At 31.8% G+C, this 20951-nt stretch overlaps 1 protein-coding gene and 1 non-coding gene across 2 annotated transcripts; both read right to left on the bottom strand.

Moving 5' to 3' along the window:
• Nucleotides 1-6307: 6307 nt before the first annotated feature.
• Nucleotides 6308-11483, bottom strand: LOC8285123 (ABC transporter F family member 5). Its single transcript, XM_048376843.1, has 9 exons — nt 10484-11483; nt 9746-10087; nt 8782-8922; nt 8512-8691; nt 8231-8386; nt 7407-7508; nt 7195-7323; nt 6719-6823; nt 6308-6590 (listed from the first exon to the last, which is right to left on the bottom strand). The coding sequence occupies exons 1-9, from the start codon at nt 11339-11341 to the stop codon at nt 6495-6497; spliced, it is 2109 nt and encodes a 702-aa protein (XP_048232800.1). The 5' UTR covers nt 11342-11483; the 3' UTR covers nt 6308-6494.
• Nucleotides 11484-16254: 4771 nt separating this feature from the next.
• Nucleotides 16255-16361, bottom strand: LOC125370753. Its single transcript, XR_007216856.1, has one exon. It is a non-coding gene; the product is annotated as a small nucleolar RNA R71 (small nucleolar RNA).
• Between the last annotated feature and the right edge of the window lie 4590 nt (nt 16362-20951).

The following is a 20951-nucleotide window of genomic DNA, read 5'->3' as shown; positions in this document are numbered from 1 at the left end:
TTGTTATGGTATATGTTTATTGTAATAGACTATGTGCAAGAAATCCGTGTGATTAATAAGTATTTTTCATTGTGTATATTTGTAGAAGTAGGTGATGTTGTGAACTTACTGATATATCATGCTTGTACATTGATAAAAGGGAATAAGGCAAGATACTTAGGTGGTAAATTTATTTTAGTAGATGAGTGCTTTGATTTAGACTTACTGTCTTATCCTAACTTACTGTAATATGTTAGGGATTTAGGGCATTCCAAGATTGGTGGGATATATTATTGGTGTAATAAGGCAAAGGATTTTCAGTTGTTAACCAATGATAAAGATGTTTGTAACCTAGGCAGTAAAGTAGTGAATGGAGATAATCTTAAGATTTATATGGACCATTTTACTACTGTTAGGCAAATAACTAGTATATCTAACCAACTATTTGTAGAAGTTAGGACATTAATTAAGGCTGATGTGGGTATTGAAACAGAAAATGAGCATTATGGGGAGTATGATATACCTCATCAAACCTTTAATGAGTTTGTAGTTCTTGTCGAGTTATTAACATATGATGAGATGAGGAGGTATAAGAAGCTAGGGAAAATGTGAGGAAGTCTTGGAAAACAAAAGGAGTAAAGATGATCACTGATGACATAAGTGAGCAAGTACCTGCAGATTCTGTCAGTGAAGAAGAAATTGAATTTGCTGAAGATGATGACACGGATGGTGAGGGTAGTGATGATGAGGGAAACAATTATGTGTATTATAATAATGAAGATCTAGGTTCTTATTACAGTGGTTCAGATAAAGATAGTGATAAGGCACTTAGGAGATCTAGCTCTAAGGTTAAGTTTGATCCAAACTCAATCATTCCTGTGTTCTGTTTAGGTATGCTTTTTGATAATGTTGTCCAGTTTAGATTTGTAGTTGCTAAGTATACTGTGATGAAGCGGTTGTAAATTAAGTTTGTGAAAAATGAACCAAAAAGAGTTAGGGCAAGATGTGCTAAGATATGTCCATAGGTTTTGTATGCCTCTAATGAGAATAATGAAGATTCATTTATTGTGAAGACCTACTAGCACCACCACAAGTGTTAAACAAAGTAGGAATAGAATGGCTAATAATAACTTCTTGTATATATTGTTGAAATCAAGAATCATGTCACAACCTACAATTAAGATCAATGACATATAAAACTTAGTGTACATAGAATATAAGTTGAGGGTTTGTATGAGTACTTGTAGAAATACAAAGAAGAAGGTATTGAGGCAACTTGAGGGTGATTTAATGGAGCAATATGCTGACTTAGAAGACTATGTGGAGGAAGTGAAGCGCAACAATTCTGGATCAACCTGTGTAGTTAAGTATAATAGAGAAAATGAAGGGAATTTAAATATTTTTAAGAGATTTTATGTTTGCTTAAGTGCTTGTAAGCAAGGGTAGATTGAAGGCTGCAGGCTAATAATAAGGCTAGATGGTTCTTTCTTAAAGGGAGTCTGCAAAGGATAGATTTTATGCACAATTAGACGTGACGACAATAATCAGATGTTTCCTTTAGCTTGGGTCGTGGTCCACATTGAGAACAAGTTTAATTGGGCTTGGTTCCTTCGATATCTAAAGCATGACTTGCTTCTTAGTGATGACACGTGTTATATCTTTATTTCGGACATGCAAAAGGTAATTGGCTTGCACACATATGAGTTTATGTTAATTGTTATTGTAATGCTTCAATATTTATTTATTTATTAACTAATTTAACCTTATGTATTTCTGTTGAAAAGATTTGGAGTATGCCATGAAAGATGAATTGCCTAATGCATTACCACATGATGTGTGCAAGGCATATATCATTACCACATGATGTGTGCAAGGCATATATATGTAGCATGGGTGAAAAAATGGAGAGGAAAAGAAAGGAAAAAGGCTTTTTAGGCATGTGCCAAGTGTACTTACCTAGACTTCAAGCATACATGAATGAGTTGGAGAAGTTGGGAGATGAAATTATATAGAATCTGTTAGAGCATTCTTCGCATTAATGGACGAAGACCTTCTTCACAACTGATTGCTCATGTGATATTGTGGATAATAATTTAAGTGAAACATTTAATGATTGGATTATTGAAGCTAGGTGCAAACCCATTATTAGTATGTTGGATGACATAAGAAAGCATGTGATGAATAGGATTTGAAAAAAAAAACTGTTTGCTAGGACTTGGATTTCTGATATTGCACCAAGAGCTATGGAGAAGTTGGAGAAAAATAAATAAGAGCCATTCAATTGGTTTTTAAGTTTCAATGGATAAGAAGGCTTTGAGGTGGAACATATATGTAATGTAGCAAATAAACATATAATGCATTTAGACAAGAGAGAATGCACCTGCAGAGAATGGTAACTGAGTGAAATCCCATGTGGATACACTATTTCTATTGCATATAGTCAAAAGATACATCTTGAGAACTTCTTTGCTAAGTGGTATCACAAAGATACTTATTTGAAGGCATATGCATATTTCATGCAGCCAATGAGGGGGAAGGAAGTATGGGACAAGGGTAATGCTGAACCAATTCTGCTATCATAGGTTAGAAGAATGCCTTGGAGGCCTAAAAGAGCAAGAAGGATAGATAAATATGAGATAAAGAAAGTGAAAAAAATGTCAAGAAAAATGGAGAATTATGATATGTAATTTTTGCAAAGAAACATGATACAATGTCAGAGGCCGACCTATGAGGGAGACACCTTATGAGGAAAAATATTAACTCCATATTTCATTAAGCATACTCTAAAATGAAGGGAATTTAATCTGATCCTTTTGCATGTTAATATTGAAAGAAGAAACAAGAGAAATATAAGAAAGAAAAATGAACCTACAAGTGCAAAGAACTCAAGTAAGAAAGATTCAAAAAGGCCTCAACTAAGTCAAAAAGCTGCAAAGGCTTTTGCAAAGGAATTCACTAAAGCCCAGCCAATGAAAGCCAAAAGTAAGGAATATATATCTTTTTTTTGACTATTTTAACTTACTATGCAATTTTTATTAATATTAATTTATTTTGTATAGAAACCACTAAATTCAAGAAATATGTAACTGCAAATGTGACTGTAAGGGGTTCTAGTCCTTCTCAACCTTTCCCACACTTCAATGAATTGGCTGGTTCAAGTGGAATGATTGCTGATTTACCAAGTCAAGATTCAAATGAGAGATTTGGAGTAGTTTATATGTCCAAATTATCTACATAGAAGACAGTTTTAAAGAACAAAGAATTTCATATCAATTTTATAGATTCATTTATCAAAGATGGATATATAAGTATACTTAACCCTATTTTATTTCAGTTATGAAATTTAAAGGTACAATTATATTTATGAAAGACTAAGTATTGTTTGGATATGCAGAACATTTCAAGTGCACAAACACCAACTGTTGATCCAAATTTAAGCTATGGCCAAAGAGAATTATAATGGAAATAGAATGAGGCAATTACCATAAACACTTTGCTTGCAGTTAAAGAGAAAATGAAATCAACAATGAGAAAGAAAAAGTGAAAGCAACAGCTTTTGTATTCTTTTTTGTACTTTTACTAGGTGCATTGTGACGAGCTACTAATTGTAAATGGCCCTCTTTTATTTTTATATTTCTGTCAACTTAACAAAGTAGGAAATATTTTTGGTTATCATGTTAATAATATAAATTTCGATTATTATGTTAATGATATGAATTTTGTATTATATTATTGTAATTCTTATATTATTTTCCATGAGTCGAGCATAGAGAGAATTCTTAACAGTTTCATTTCATTAACTATACCAAAATAATATAATTAAGGCTAACCATTAAAGGCCTCCAAGGTTACAAAAGTGCCATTTCTAAAAGACCATTACCCTACATTATACCTACTTGAACAATACTTTGCCACTAAAATTCCAGCAATAACAATAAACCCTACTCTATACTAATCTTTGGTATTCTGCAGAAACTTTACTTCTTGTCTTGATTGATTGAGCGTCCACCTTAGTTCAGCCACTTCACTCCTTAATTCATGAACCTCTTGAACAACAGAAGCCATTGTAGTATTCTCCAAATCAACATTCAAATTAATGGATTGTAATGCTCCAAGGTTTGCGTTAAGCGGACGTAGTTCATTTAGCATCAGTAGAGATCTATTACTCAATCATTCATCATACTAGTAAAAAAATTACATTGATCGCTCTGCCAAATAGAAAAAAATTAAAAAATATATCATTATCCAGAAAAAAAATTGAAAGAAGAAAAGAACAAAATGTTTGAGCTAAGGACTTTTATTACCCGCCTAGCACACCTCCAGAATCTCCTCCCATTATTATTTTCAGTTCTTGCAGGAAAGACTTTTGCAGGTTCACCACAATCACAAATGACATTTGTTTGCTCAACACCAAAATTAGCAGCTTCTTCATAGTCATTGGGCACTGTACTCACCCCGCTAGAAGAAGCCATTAAGATTTTCTTGGTTTGAAGAAGATAGAAAGAAAGTGAAGGCTTTTGATTTTGACCTAGGGTTTCCAATTTAAAGAAGAAAAAGCATAAATTGATTCATATGTGGCCCCAATATACCAAACTGACGTGAATTTTTAAGTTTACAAGATGGCTTTTCAATAGATTACATGTAAATGGCGTTATATCAATTGAGTCTATGCTGGTAATTCTATCAAAAAAGGCTTTAATATAACAGGAATACAATAAAATTGATGTACATGGGCTTAATACAACAAAGTCGTAAAGTTCAGGGGTCTCCTAATGTGTTTTGCCTTCTTTTAAGTATTTTTAGTGTGATATTTTGCATGCATATGCCATGCGTCCTTTTATTATATCATTTGATTAGATGGTGGAATAATTTAATGTGTCATACGTCATAATTGCATGCCATATATATGCTAAATTTGGTTTTTGTTGTTTTTCTATTTTTTTATATTTGGTTTATCTTTTGCTACAAAATAACAATTTTATTTCAAAATATACAGATTTAATTTATTTTTTATTATGCTACCTTCAAGTATGTTGTTTTTTAGTTTATTTTTGCAACAAGTTAATATTTTTAGTTTATTTTCAAAACAAATTAGCAATTTTTGGTTAATTTTATATCATGATATACCTTCCAATGTGTTATTTTTTGTTTTTTTGTTTAGTTTTTTTTATTTCTTTTGGTTTATTTTAGGTTTATTTTACAACAAATCAATGTTTTTATTTTAAAGTATTTATTTTTTTAGTTTATTTTTTATTATGTTATAGTTTATCTTCAATTATATTGTTTTTTAGTTTTTTTTTTAGACTAATCAATATTTTTGTTTCTTTTTTTACGTTAACTATGTCTTTTCATTATGTTATTTTTTGTTTATTTTTTTTATAATAGATCAAATATTATTTCTAGATTTATGTTTTAATTTTTTTATAGATTTGATCTTCTGAAATCAACTCGAATTGATTAATCATCTTTGAAACTCTTGTAAATGTGTCGTTCGTCAATATTGGTTGTAAATCGATCAAAACAAATAAAAATTTAAAGAAAAACAAAGCAATTTTATGAGATTTATAATTTTATTTTAAAATTCGAAATTAATATTTTTTTTATTTTTTTAATATAGTTATCGATTTTGGCTTTAAAATTGATTTTGGAAGTAAAGTTTCATCAATCTCTTTATTTTTTATTTGAGACAGGGGATTTGTGTTGATTTATTCTTTGCTTTTTAGATTTTACATCTTATTTCAAAAAATCAGGTATTTTTAATGTTATTTTCAAAAATTTCAGATAATTTTTATATTATTTTCAAAATTTGGGTATTTTTATAATGAATTTTAGGATGCAGTATTTTTATAAAATGTGCACCATTTCCGGTATTTCTTTAATTTTCTCTAAGACATATTTGTTTGTGTTTGCGGGCCCGCGCAAAAGGAAAGGAAAGCCAACCTTCATTTTCATTAAACAAAAACCATTACAAACCACTGAAGTCTTAAGCCAGATTTGAGCTGAAATGAACAATGATATTCTTTTTGGAGGGCTTTCTGACATTCATACTTTAATCTCTTAGAATCTGGTTGGATGAAAATCTGAACCACAAAACTAAACAAATCCAACTAATGATTTTGATTTCTTATTTTGAGTTCAATTTTTTACTCTTATATTGAAAGGAAAAACCGAACCTACTTTTACATTTTTTTTTAATGCAACATAACTAATCTTTCCTTTTGAATCTGCTCTGCTAAAGTTGAGCATGCAATATCAGGTTTTTCCTCAAGGCTGAAACTGAACATTCCCTGTCGCAAATATTATAACAAGAATAAACTTAAGCTGATACTTTAATAACAAGATTTCAAATTGCAACCTTAACCAAAAACCTGCTTTCTATCAATAATATTTACAATGGTCAAGTATGTTGCTGAAAAATAGGCCACATCGGCCCAATCCCCTGTCGACTAGGCTCTTTACATTGTAAAATTAGCTCAATGAAGTGTGGTAACTAATCAATTTACAGTGTATGTCTCTCATTTCCATCTCTTGGAATTCTTCAGCCCTTTGGACTTTTGTTTTGCAGCTTGAAAGGCCTGCACTTTTTGTTTCTTCCTAGCTTCCTTCTCAGCCTGTAAAAGAAAAATAAGTAAATAAATAACACTACTCCATGACAACAACGTCATTCCTACATATTTGTCCTGCAAACAATCACATGGAGAAAAATGGCTACAAGCATGGTATGAAGGATCAAACTTACTTTTGACATCTTTGATTTGGCTTTCACTTTCGGAGCCTTTTCCTCAAGCTCTGCTGCGCGTTCAAGTTCTCTTTCCCTAGCGTCAAGGTTTTTCTCCAAATAATACTGTGAATCAAGAAATTCTGTTATCAAACTACATGCGTGCATAAGGTTAGAAATTCTGAATTCCCACACATTAGCCATACATGCAGGACACTGAAAGAAAAAAACTGATTTCCATTTAATATATATCAGTTCCAGACAAAAAAGTTACGTCTAACCATATATTAACATGTACAAAGAAATATTAAATTGGATACTCAGACATCAGGCCCCTATGGACAATATACTTCTAGGATAGCATTGGGATATGAAGACATTACCACAACCAGTTCAGAGAGGAAAATGCACTGCTAGATATATTATATAGTAAGAGGGCAAAAGAATGGAAAAATTATGAAAACATAGAGGAGTGTAAGAATAGAAAGAGAGCTTACATTGTAATCGCCTGCATAATCCTGTAGCTTGCCATCTTTAACTTCAATCACTCTATTTACTATTTGCTTTATGAAGTATCGGTCGTGAGAAACTGTTATAATTGTGCCCGTGTACTCTGTTATGGCCTCCTGATATACATTCAGACACAGGTTGGCCACTGCACTAAAAATTGATAAAATAGAAAATGAGCCCAAAAAAAAAAAACCCATACCTCAAGCATCTCTTTTGAAGTTATATCCAAATGATTGGTCGGTTCATCCAAAACTAGCAAAGTTGAAGGTTTTACCATGAATTTGCAAAAAGCTAGTCGTGCCTGAATAGAACAAGAAAATAACATTCAAATCCTAATCATTATAGAAAGAGAAACAATAATAAAAAGAAAAAGTCCTAGAAAGAAAGAAATTTAGATCAGGGCATCATTTGTTTAGTAAAAGTTAAAAACATAAAAAAAAAAAAAAAAAATGGCAGGTAAGATTCATGAGCCATTGAAGCAAATCTACAACGAAATTCTATTAAACCAATGGCATCAAGCTAGTCCTGAAAACTCAGTTGCAGAAGATGGATTCAAGAAACCCACAGTGCAAACGAATTAGGGCATAAATTATGGTTTACAAGATACATCAGAGAAAGGGAAACTATAACCTGAATTCATATAAGAGGTTCTTGAATTCCTTGACATATACAATGGTAGATAAAATGGGAACAGTCTACTTTCCAGCTGATTAATAGAGGCTCTTAGAAAAGAATTGATCTAGTACGGATTGAAAGTAAATTTCTTGGTTCTTTATGCCATTTCAGCATTTAATTACCCCAAGCTATAATCATCATTTGGTAGCCCTTAAACTTCAATTATTGCCCAGTTAATAAGATAAGTTATACTAGCCTACTGTTGCAAGCTCCAAGCAAATATCAAGGAGGGCGTGGAGAAAGCTTCAACAAATGATTCAAAATGGAACACCAATTTGTTTTGCAAAACCAGATTCCCTAAAAGAGTGAGCAACTGAAAAGATGCATGTGAATGCCAGTTTAATTTACCTTCTCACCACCACTCAAAAGGGAAACCTTTCTATCAAGCATATCAGCTTTGAAATTACAACGCCCAAGGAGTCCCTTTATATCATCAATTCTCCAGTCCTCTGCAACTTCTTCCACCGTTTGAAGTACTGTTTTATCTAAATCAAGTGCCTCAGCCTTCAAAACAAGTAGATCAAAGTCTGTCAGCACTAACCGTTTATGTGCATAACAATTGAAAACCAAGCAATTTGCTAGATTATAAGATTGAATTAAATGGCATCCAGTTAATGACAATAGCACACCTGGTTCTGCTCAAAATAGTTTGGCAGTACATTATGCTCCCCAAGTACAATTTCACCGGCATTTGGCTTTTCTAAACCCATAATCAATTTTAGTAAAGTACTCTTTCCACATCCATTTGGGCCAATGATGGCAATTTTTTCACCTCTTTCTATTGTGAGATTTGTTTTATTAAACAGCACCTGGTACAAAAGCACACTGAAACTGTCAATAATTTGTAGAAGATCACCACAAAGTACAAATTTTGAAGCCTCTCCATTGACAAAACTCACCTGATCCTCATAACTAAATTCCAAATTCTTAATCATTACAACGTTTCTTCCACTTCTTCCACGCTCTGGGAACCTGATCTTCATTTGTTTCCTTTGAAATGGCTTCTCTATTTGATCCTCTTCTTGAAGTCTCTCTAATTTCTATTTGACAGTCAGTGGGAAAAAAGATAGGAAGGTAAAGATTTCAGCAGCTAGGAAAAATTTATTGCAGATAAGTAATGATTGAGATGAATAATCATTCTCATTGAGAAATAAAAAAGCCACATGCCTACAGCTCATAAGATACAAAAGTTGGTTCTGGGAAAAAAGAAACACAGCATTAAACTTCCTTTTACTAAGTTGCAGCATTCATACGTCTGCCATATGATTTTACCTAGAAAATGATAATAGTAAGACCTAATATGTGAGATGGTCAGAAAGATGAAAGAATTGACACTACGCACATACACTAGAAGGCTAATGTAACAGGAAGGGGGAGGGATTAGAGATGCAGCCAAAAGAGCCTAAGAATCTTCATTCTTGATAAGTAAATTTATTTCCATTCAGAAATACATTCTACGGGTCAAAAAATAAAAGGTATTATTACACCTCATCCCTCATGTTTAATTCTGGACTTGTTTCTGTTATCCTAAAGGGTATGAAAGTAAAACGGCATTATGGCGTAACTTTTTTGCAAAGGACTTGTGCACATTATGTCAAGAGTAATGATGTAACAGCCTGCAGAAAAATTATACTATTTTGTAAATACATAATGACATTACTACAATAATTACTTCTTTGCAGCAACATCCGAAAAAACACCAGATTCAGTTTAACAATCTAAGAAGCATTTTGAAAGATAGATTAATCTTTTAGTATATTAGCTCAAAAAATATCAATTGTATGCCTAAAAGAAATCCAAAAAACAAATATTTTTTGTTCTTGGTAGCAATAAAACTAAATAGTTTTATACATCTAACTGTACCTTCTCAGCAGAAGAAGCACGACCAGAATTTGCTCCTGCGCCCAACCTGCTTATTAAGTCCTTTGTTTGCTCAATTTCCTTTTGCTGCTTCTCCCAGGCAGCATATTGAGATTCAATCCATGCTGCCTTGGACACAAGGTACTGAGAGTAATTTCCGTCGTACGTTCTGGCCACACCCATTTCAGTCTCCACAATTTTTGTACACAATTGATCAAGAAAGGCTCTGTCATGCGATATGATAACCATTGGCACTTCTTGCTTCTGGAGATAACCTTCAAGCCACTCAATTGTATCAAGGTCAAGGTGATTTGTTGGTTCATCCAAAAGCAACAAATCCGGATCCTGAAAATAAATAGTCAAACATGTAAGCCAACTATCTACCTTTAGTACTCAAACCTTGCAACATATATCACTATTGTAAAAAGTCAACTAAAAGCTATCCTTTCCTTGACATTTCAAATCTTACAGCAATTTGTGACAATAAGAAGAAGCCTCATTGCCAGTTATAAGTATACCTTACCCACAAATTAACACTTCTACATCAATGAATGCACTCATATTTGATGTCAAGAATAACTAAAGTGGGATAGCATAAATCTAGTTTTGAAATCAAATAACATAACAATAATAATACAAAGTTTTAATGACACAGCACTACCAAAATATTTCCAGTACTATCATCCAAATTCATGATCTACTATTTAATAAAAGAAACAAGATTATATTCTTATATTATACCTGAAGCAAAATCTTTCCAAGTGACATCCTCATCTGCCACCCACCACTAAAAGAAGCCACCAACCTATCAGAATCCTCAGGTGCAAACCCAAGTTCAGGCATCAACTTACTAATCTTTGCATCAACCTCATCCAAATCCACAGCTTGAGCTCTCCTCTGCAACAAATCAAACTCATCCAATAATCTACCCATAAGCTCCAAATCCTCCACGGAATTTTCTATTGCCTTTTGCACCTTCTCTAACCTCCCAGCAATCTCCATTTCTTCTTCAAATGCGCTCATAAACTCTTCTTTGACAGTCCTACTCAATGAAACCTCAAATTCTTGACTCAAGAACGCAACTTTCATATTTGGTTTTGCTTTAATTACATTCCCTGAATCAGCTTCTTCTTGCCCTGTAATAATTCTCAACTGGGTAGTTTTCCCTGCTCCATTAACACCCACTAATCCAACTTTCTCACCTTTTTTCACTTCCCAAGTCACATCTTTTAACACAGTTACACCTTTATAGCTTTTACTAATATTTTCAAGCTTTATACCAGATGTAATACCTGAAGCACCAGTATTTGACTGCTTTCTGGAGGCTCTTTTGTCAAAATCATTACCAGAACTGCTTGAAAACAAGGATTCGATGTCTGTAGTATCTGTGTCTGCGTCAGCAACTGATGTTTCAACGGTGGCTGTGGATAAACGGGCAGTGATTCTTGAAGTCGGTCTTGTGGAAGGAAATTTTACTGAAATTGGTTTTGTGATAATGGGCAGAGATGAATTTTGCTTAAAAGGAGGACGTAGAGGTGAACCAGTTAAGAATGAAGAAGAGTGAAGGTCTAAGCGGTGGAATTTTGTGGACAAGTCCATGTTTGCTTACTGAGAAAATCTTCTTGGAAATTAGAGAAATGGGCAAAGGGAGTGAGATTTTTCTCTATGGAGAGAGAGTCTCAGCCTCTGTCCATTGAGAAAAGAGAAATTGTGGAAGAGAAGAAAGGGTTTTCTGATGTAATGGCAAAACGGAATTAAATGTGTCCATAAATTTTCTTTTCGTCTCTTTTCTTCCTTTTTTTTAAAAAATTAATTTTCTTGCTGTTTTCGTATTTGGCTTATAGAGTTTTTTCTTTCTTTTTCGATTTTGACACTCGAAAATGATGATATTATCAATTTTACCACTGTGGGGATTTAAAATTTTCAGCCTGCAAAGTAATAAACGAATTTTATTTTCTTAGGAATATAAGATTTATTTTACTGAGATATAACAATTTTATAAATATCCTACAAATAAACTATAGATAACACTATTTTATTTATTTTAATTATAAAATTTTAAATGTTAATAACTCTATTTGGTTAGAAATTTTTCTATTTGTGTATTTTAAACTGTTATATTTTTTAAATTATGATCTATGGTGTTTTAAATATTAATATTAAATTATATTAAAAATTGTTTATTTTTAATTATGATTATTTTAAAACAAATTATTATTCATCAAAAAATTATTTAGATTATAAAATAAGAGATATTTAAATTACAATAAAGCTAAAATCTTTTTGCAGTTAAAACAATAACAAACTCAAATAGATAAATAATAATAATATACTTTTGAGTATAAATTTCTTCCAATAAGAAAAATTATATTTGTTTCAAATTTTTCAAGTTATTTAAGAAAAAGAACAAAAACAAAACCAAAATATTTATATCTTATTAATGTCACACTTTCGTAATTTGTAATAAAAAAATTAGACAGCTTGCATTAAGGTCTAGTGCAATCCAATAATTTAATTCCGTCAAAAGATAAATTTACGAAAATAATTTGATGTAATTTTTATATTTTAGATTAAGTTAAAAATGTGATATAATTTAGTCATAAACGAATAATAGGTAAAGAAAGATTTTAAATTTAAATATAAGTTATTCAATTTTGAAAAGAATAAAATTAAAATATATATAAAAAAACTCACAAATATTTAGAAAGATTTAAATTAAAATAAAAATGCTAAAGTTAAACAATTGGATGAGTAATTAAAAATGAAATGTCATATATATATATATATATATATATATATATATATATATATATTTATTTATTTATTTCAGAAAACATAGTTTTTTCTGTTTTAAATTATAAGATTTCCATATATGTGTTTATTTTTTTCTCATTAATAGATATATTTGCAATTTCTAACTAAGAAAACACTTTATAATAACTTCATAGATTTAATAAATTCTCTCCACTAAAATGAATAATCACTAAAGTTTGCTGATGATAGGGCATTGTTGTAGTTTTGTGGAAAATGCAAGGGTTAAGAAGTACAAAGTATATGATTTTATGGGTAAAATACTTCATGGCCAGGAAAAAACAGATAACACTCGTGGGAAAATATATTTCTGTGGTGCAGATTCAGGTAGCCGAATTTATGTAACTCACTCTATCCCGTCATGTCGTGCCACGTGTTAATCAGAAGAGCGATTATCGCTCAACCACGTACACAGAATACTTTCAACATGCATAGAAAGAAATCGCAAGTTTGAATAGTCATTTTTTTTGGTTAATGTAAATTAAGGATTTATTATGGTCTCAGCTTATTAGTTGCTTACTACTAGTGGTATTTTTTTGGCGCAAAACGTATCAAATCAGTATATTCTTTTTACACCACCTAGCGTGGTAGTCAGGTGGAAATAGGCTTTTTCAAGCGATTAAAGATTTCATTGGGTCTTTCTATTTGGCTTCGAGTTTGGTAATGCAGTGATGAATTTCAGCCCGAATCAAGGCTTTATAAACATTCTGCCGCATGGTCACACCAACAGAAATCACTACCAACTAGTCATTTTCTTTCTCAATTTATTTGACAGAAAAATATTTTTTTTTGGGCCAAAATCATTCAAAAAATGAAATGATTAGTCATTCTGTTTCTGAAAAATAGGGCTTAAAGTTTTGTTTTCTGTCTTTATGTCTACTAACTATTAAATCTCACATAACGAGTTGAAGATTTATATAATATAGTTAGATGATTAAAAGTTATAGCTGGTTTTGTTAGAACTTGGAGAAGGAAAAGGATCAGTCTCAAGGATTCTTTCTAATGGGGCAGGTTTTATCCCCTAAATCTTCTAATATGATTGTAGTGAAGACTGCCTTCATGGGTGCTCAACAGCCATTGAAGGACCTCTCAATTTATAAAGTAGATAATGAAAATTTTAATTTGCGTCGAGGTAGGATATGAAGTTAGAAGAATAGTTCCTTGGCATTTTAATAAAAATCTTATAATCCTAAAGAAAATTTTAAGAGATGAAGAGCCCATGAAAGGAATTTAAAGGACTGATGAATGTTAATAAAATAAAGATAAGGTAAAGGAAAAAGAGAGGGCAACAAGATAGTTCTCTATTCCTTGTGGTATTCTTGACCTAAACGATCCGAGTTACGTACAATTAGGAAAGCTTTACAGTTAACGTTGGATATTGCCCTATATGCATTTGAATATTCTCTTATAGAAACTTGATTTAATATTCACTCTTTTATTGAATTACTTAAGTAAAAAGATTTATATAGACTCTCTTTCTATTATAATACAAATTAGGAAAAAAATAAATATTTCTAAAAGATAGGAACATATATGGTAAGAGATAAATACAAGATATATATACTGTTTAGGAGATAAGTAACAGATAAAATCTTCTATACTCCTCCTCAAGTTGATGCATAGGAATTCTACATGCCCAACTTGTCTAATGCTTAGTAAAAAAATTTACTAGATATTACTTTGATAACGATATTGGCGAGATGATCTTTAGATCGGTGATAGATCATAAATAGTTATACTTATTGTGTTTAATTCCTTTACATTTTGATTAGATAATGTGCTTAATTGTGGAAATTGTGTTTATTTTGATCTAGATGATGAAATATCAAGGATTGAGTGGAATTCAGTCTAAAGACATGTTTCAAGGCATCACTTGTCAGAAACTAAGTTTTTTGGAGGAAGAGCAAAAATTTGTGCAGAAGATCATTTTTAATAAGGCGTGACCACGCATTACAATCCGCGAGCTGCTGAAATCTGCAGAAGAGAATTTTGAATTTTCAAAATAAATTCGTGGTGGACCCACTTTTATGTAATTTTCTTTATTTTGGAAGTGCTGAATAAAGAAAACTGACTCCCATATTATTTAGGATTTTAATTTATTTAGATTACCATTTATCTTATCCTTCCTTATAGGGATAAGATCATATAGGAAGTTTATTTCTTTTTTATAAGGATTATCTTATTAGGATTTAGGTTTGACTTCCTATATAAGGAGGCTAGTTCTACCAAGTAAAAAGGGGGGCTGAGTACTTTGAGATTATTATTATTTTTCTTCTATCTTCTTCTATTCTTTTCTTGTGAATTTTTACTCCACTATGTGTGGCTAAGTTTTTAGTTTCTGATTCAAGAGTGAATAAATTCCAATTATGATTTTGTGAGGCTTTATGCTTAACAGAATTCTTTTTTAATTTAAGTATTCTTTATTTCTTGTTTTTATTATTTATGAATTTTTAATATTAACTTTGATATTGATTTTTCTATTGCTAAACTTTGAGTTTGTGATTCGTAATTGTCATGAACGATTGACACAAGTAGCAAGGAGCTGGCTCATGTGTGTGTGATTGCGGCCTTTTCGAATTACATAGCTTGCATGATAGGCTCTAGAGAAATAAAGGAACAAGATTAATTCAATTGCAGCTATCTCAATTAATTAATGTTGGTTTAGTCATTCTCATTATTCTTAATGCTATCATTGAGTTGATGTGGAATACTATCATGCCCAGTTGACTAATGGTAAGTTTTAATTTGGATGTTCGGTTTGAGTCAATTATATTAGGAGAATTTACACTTGTTGCGGCTTTTCCGAATAAGTAGACTACTTGAATAGAAAAACTGATATTTAAGTCTATGATCAGGATTACAATTGGATGGAATTAGCACTCTTGAATTGGAAGTTTATTAAGATTGATTTTTATTTATTTTAATATTCAGCCTTCATTGTTTTCTGTTTATTTATAATTTTGGTTCAAACATTCAAAATCCCCCTATTTTTACTTAATTTTGAGAAACTATTCGCATTGGTTCCTTTGGGATTCGACCTGGTTTCACTATTTCTACAAGTCATTTGAGGAAAATCAGTAATTTATTTTGAAGGGCTTTGACAACTCGTTCAAATTTGGCACGTTGCCGGGGAGTCTATTTTAGTTTCTCATTGCTTAATTTATTTGTTTATAACTCGTTCTTCTCAAGCTATTGATTTGTAGTATAATCTTGAAATTGAGAAGACAACGCGTTGATTAAGAAAGGAGACTAGGTAAAGAAAAAATTGTCTCATAGAGGAATTAGAGATAGATTTGGCTATTGGTGACATATCTATTTTACAAGAAGTTGTAGAAAATATGGCGAAGTGAACTCTCAAAGAGCTAACCACGCCGGATTTGAATCAACAACCTTTATGCATTACATGTTCTAATATTACAATTGATTTTGAACTAAAATTTGGGTTAATTCACTTACTCCCCTCTTTTCATGGATGTGCAGGTGAAGATCCTCATAAACACTTAAAAAAATTCCATATTGTATGCTCCGGAATGAAGCCACATGGTGTGACCGAAGAGCAAATAAATCTTAGAGCTTTTCCCTTTTCTTTGATGGATAAAGCAAAAGATTGGCTCTATTATCTACCCTCCGGTGTAATAATAATATAGAATGAGATGAAAAGATTGTTCTTAGATAACTTTTTCCTTGCAACAAGAGCTGCCAACATCAGAAAAGAAATTTATGGTATAACATAGTTCACTGGAGAAACATTGTATGAGTATTGGGAGAGGTTCAAGCAATTGTGTGCTAGTTGCCCCCATCACCAAATTTCTCAGCAACTCTTAATCCAATACTTCTATGAAGGATTGTTGCCAATAGATAGGAGTATGATTGATACAGTAAGTGGTGGAACTTTGGTAGACAAGACACCTGAAGAAGCCAAGCAATTGATTTCAAACATGGCTAAAAATTTTCAGCAATTTGGTACAAGAGCTGATGGAGCTACAAGGCGAGTTAATGAGGTAAGCACTAAAAATCTTGAAAATCAAATTTCTGATTTAACTGCTTTGGTTCATCAAATGGCTATAGGACAATTGCAAATGGCAAAATTTTGTGGAATATGCTCAGTTTAAGGACATCCCACTGATATGTGCCCAACATTACAACAAGACTCGATGCAAGAGGCTAATGCTCTAGGCGGATTTACTAGTCAACCTCAAAGGAAGTATGATCCTTTTTCCAATCATTATAATCTTGGATGGAGAGATCACTCGAATTTGAGCTATGGAAACCAAGGAGGACAACAAAAATATCCTTCCTAGAATTTCATTAGACCACTTCAAGCTTCAAATTCAGGTATGTCTTTGGAAGATATTGTTAAAAATCTTGCCAACAATGCTCTTCAATTTCAACAAGAAACAAGGTCAAGCATTCAGAATTTAAGCAATTAAATTACTCAGTTGGCTACGTTGGTTAGTAAATTGGAGGTCCAAAATTCTGAAAAACCACCTTCACAACTAGAAATAAATCCAAAGAAGAACGTTAGTGCAATTTATCTAAGAAGTGGAAAGGAGATTCCTTCAGGGTCGATTCCACTTAAGGAAAGTGAACCAAGCAAGAAAAATAAAGAAGAAGCTTCCTCTAAAGCATCATATGGGGTAAAGTTCGATTCTCCTCTATCTCTTTCATCTCACACTCCATTACCTCCTTTCCCTAGCAGATTAGCTAAGCCATAAGAAGATGAGCAAGAAAATGAGATCTTGGATACATTTAGGAAGGTGGAGATAAATATCCCATTATTGGATGTTATCAAGCAAATTCCTATATATGCAAAGTTTTTGAAAGAATTATGCACAAACAAAAGAAGGATAAAGGAAAAGGAGAAAGTGGTGGTAAGTAAGAATGTGTCGGCTATCTTGCAAAAGAATATATACCAAAAAAATGCAAGGATCTAGGTATGTTTTCATTACCTTGTGTTATTGGTAATACGAAAATTGAACGTGCCATGTTAGATTTAGGAGCTGTCATTAATGTCATGCCATTTTCTATTTATTAAGAGTTGAAACTAAATAACTTGCAAAAGACTAGTGTAGTGATTCAATTAGCTGATCGTTCTTATATTCATCCCCTTGGAGTTGTTGAAGATGTTCTGGTGCAGGTTAATGAGCTCATATTTCCTGTCGACTTTTACATTTTAGAAATGGATGGTGATTCCTCATCAAAATCAGCTTCGATTTTATTAGGACGACCATTCATGAAAACTGCTAAGACAAAGATTAATGTAGATGAGGGTACTCTCTCCGTAGAGTTTGATGGAGAGATTGTTAAATTTAATATTTTTGATATAATAATATATCTTAATAATGTATATTCTCTTTGCCATATTGATGTAATTAATCCAATTGTGCAGGAAGTATTTGCAAAAGAAAGTGTTAGTGATGAGCAAGAATTAGATGCATAATCTAATTTAGAAGGAATTGGTTATGAGATTGGTGAAAAAGTATTATTATATAATTCTCGATTGAAGCTTATGCCTGATAAGTTTTGTTCTTGATGGATTGGTCCAATTGTTGTTACTAATATATTTTCCTATGGTGCGTGGAAATTAAAAGCTTGGATTCAAATAAAATTTTCAAAGTGAATGGTTATAGATTGAAGATCTTCCATGAGGGTGAAATTGCTTCATATCTCATTAGTTTTCCTTTGAATCACCCCACTTATTTGGATGACTCAAATGTTTCATCATTTCGTCGACATAACGACGTTAAACAATTGCGCTATTGGGAGACAACCCAAATGCTTTCTTTATTTTTATTTATACTTTTTATGTTCTTTCACTTAGTTTATTTTGTTTTTAGTTTTTAGTTTTTTCTTTAATGAAGAAGTTTAATTTTTTTTGGCAAGAGACTAATTTTGATAAGGCGTGACCACGCCTTTTTACAGCTCTCCCAGAAGCATTAACTGAATTTATTCCAGAAGCTCGTTTCTTATAAGGCGTGACCACGCCTTATCTCAAAACATCTTCTGCTTTGTTTTGACCTATCTACTTAATTTTATAGAAGCTTGTTTCTTATAAGGCGTGACCACGCCTTATCTCAAAACATCTTCTGCTTTGTTTTGACTTCTTCTCTTAATTTTACAGAAGCTCGTTTCTTATAAGGCATGACCATGTCTTATCTCAAAACATCTTCTGCTTTTTTTTGACTTCTTTACTTAATTTTACAGAAGTTCGTTTCTTATAAAGCGTGACCACGTCTTATTTCAAAATATCTTCTGATTTATTTTGACTTCTCTACTTTATTTTTTTTATTTTTTTAATATTATTTATTTTTCTTCTAAAAAAATGGATAATAAAGAGAAAAGAAGAGGGAAAGTTTTATTTTGCAGCAGCCACCAACGTTATTTCTTTTGCAGCAGCCACCACCAATATTTTCACTTCCTCTTCCCTCCACCCAGACACCTATCACTCACCATCCATGGTACGCCTTAAGACTACCGCCCGAAAAAGGACCTCAACGCGATGGTGCAATAACAGGACACCTTCAAATCTCGGCAACGCGACGATTCACCAAGAATAGAAAACGATAGTAGCCCCATGCGATGACGGCTTGCAAATCAGAGGAGTTTCGCATTTCTTTTCATTTCTTTTGTGAGCCATTTCTTTTGTAAGGATAATGTGTAGTTTAGGTGTGGGGGAGAAATATGATAATTACATTATTTCCTTTTCTTTTTGAAAATATTTTTTATGCTTAGAATTAGGTATGCTTTAATTCATATGTGCTAATTTTTCTTTTGCAACCTTGAGTTTTGTTTTGATAACTTAGAATACCATGTAAGTCAGACATAAATTTTTGGTTTGAGTTTTAATGCATGAAAGGGATAAGCATAATTAGTGTTTCTTTAAAAATATCTGATGGTCTCATTAGTTTATTGATTGAAAAATGCACAAGACTTGATAAAAATTTGAACATTGAAGTGAGCTTTTGAGCCTAAGAGCAATTCATTATATTTTGCTCTAATTGTTTTTGTTGAGTGTTATCAAACTTAGTATGTTTATTCTAGAACTTGCTTATAAATGCATGTTAAGACCACATCTTTAGATTAATGCTTTAATTTGATAAGGGCAATTAGAATTAACCTATTCTTAGACTCTTAAAAGACCTACCTTATTGATTTTCCTTTTAGTTAGTCACTTTGAGCCTATTTTTCATTTTCTTTTTCTTGTTTTTAACACATATTGTTTAACCCAAGACCTTTCGTTTGCTACCCCTATTTTTTTACCCTTCTCAAGACAAGAAGGGAAGTGTTGCATAGTACAAAAGAAATAGAAAAATACAAAAAAAAATAAAAAATAAAAAACAAAAAGAAAAAGAAGAAGAAAGAAAGTTGATATTTATTCCTTTCATGAAAGAGGATAATTGGAGAAATATTCATCAAATATACTGAATTAAATTATTACGTATTGTTCCTCTAAAGTTTTAGTGCTCATATAAGATGTGGAAATAAATTTCAATATTTACATAGTGTGTTTTGTGGTTATGTAGCATAGTTATCATGCAGGAATCTAACCTTTTTGTCTTGATTATGAAACACTTCAATTTTGTCTTTTATCATACCCTTTCCTAAGCCCCATTACAACCCTTGTGAAGTCCCTTTGATTTTTGCATCTAATTCATGTATAGTGGTGGACACTTGATTCATTAGCAAGCTTATGGTAACAACATGCTATGATTTGATTCTGAAAGTAAATGCATCCTAAACACTTTGAGAGCATTGAGTGAAACCATGTTAGAGTGTTAAGTCTTGTTGCTTTGATTTTGATGAATTAGTGAGATACTTGTTCTTTTTATAAAATTTATCCTATGAGTGCTACTCTCTTGATTGTCATTATAATTCAACTCATTGATGTATATTTAACTTATTTGGTATTTGTAGAGATTAAAAGAGATGAAAAGAAAGTAGAGAGGAGAATTGGTATGTTGAATTGAGGTATGCTTGAGGACAAGCATAAATTAGGTGTGGGAGAATTTGATAGATTATAAATAGTTATACTTATTGTATTTAATTCCCTTACATTTTGATTGGATAATGTGTATAATTGTAGAAATTGTGTTTATTCTGATTTAGATGGTGAAATATCAAGGATTGAATGGAATTCAGCCTAAGAACATGTTTTAAGGCATCACTTTTCAGAAACTAAGCCTTTTGGAGAAAGAGCAATATTTTTTGCAGAAGATCATTTTCAATAAGGCGTGACCACGCCTTACAATCCGTGAGCTGCTGGAATCTGCAGAAGAGAATTTCGAATTTTCAAAATAAATTCGTGGTGGACCCACTTTTATGTAATTTTCTTTATTTTGAAAGTGCTGGATAAAGAAAACTGTCTCCCATATTATTTAAGATTTTAATTTATTTAGAT

Source organism: Ricinus communis, chromosome 7, assembly GCF_019578655.1.
Source record: "Ricinus communis isolate WT05 ecotype wild-type chromosome 7, ASM1957865v1, whole genome shotgun sequence".
NCBI lineage: Eukaryota > Viridiplantae > Streptophyta > Magnoliopsida > Malpighiales > Euphorbiaceae > Ricinus > Ricinus communis.
This window is presented reverse-complemented; position numbering and strand designations above follow the sequence as displayed.

Excerpts from the sequence above, each read along its gene's own strand:
- LOC8285123 (XM_048376843.1), bottom strand. The coding sequence starts at position 11,341 with ATGGACTTGTCCACAAAATTCCACCGCTTAGACCTTCACTCTTCTTCA. Across the intron at positions 6,824-7,194 it reads ATTATGCAGGCGATTACAAT|TATTATTTGGAGAAAAACCT; the intron begins GTAAGCTCTCTT and ends CTTGATTCACAG. Across the intron at positions 6,591-6,718 it reads CCAAATCAAAGATGTCAAAA|GCTGAGAAGGAAGCTAGGAA; the intron begins GTAAGTTTGATC and ends TTTCTTTTACAG.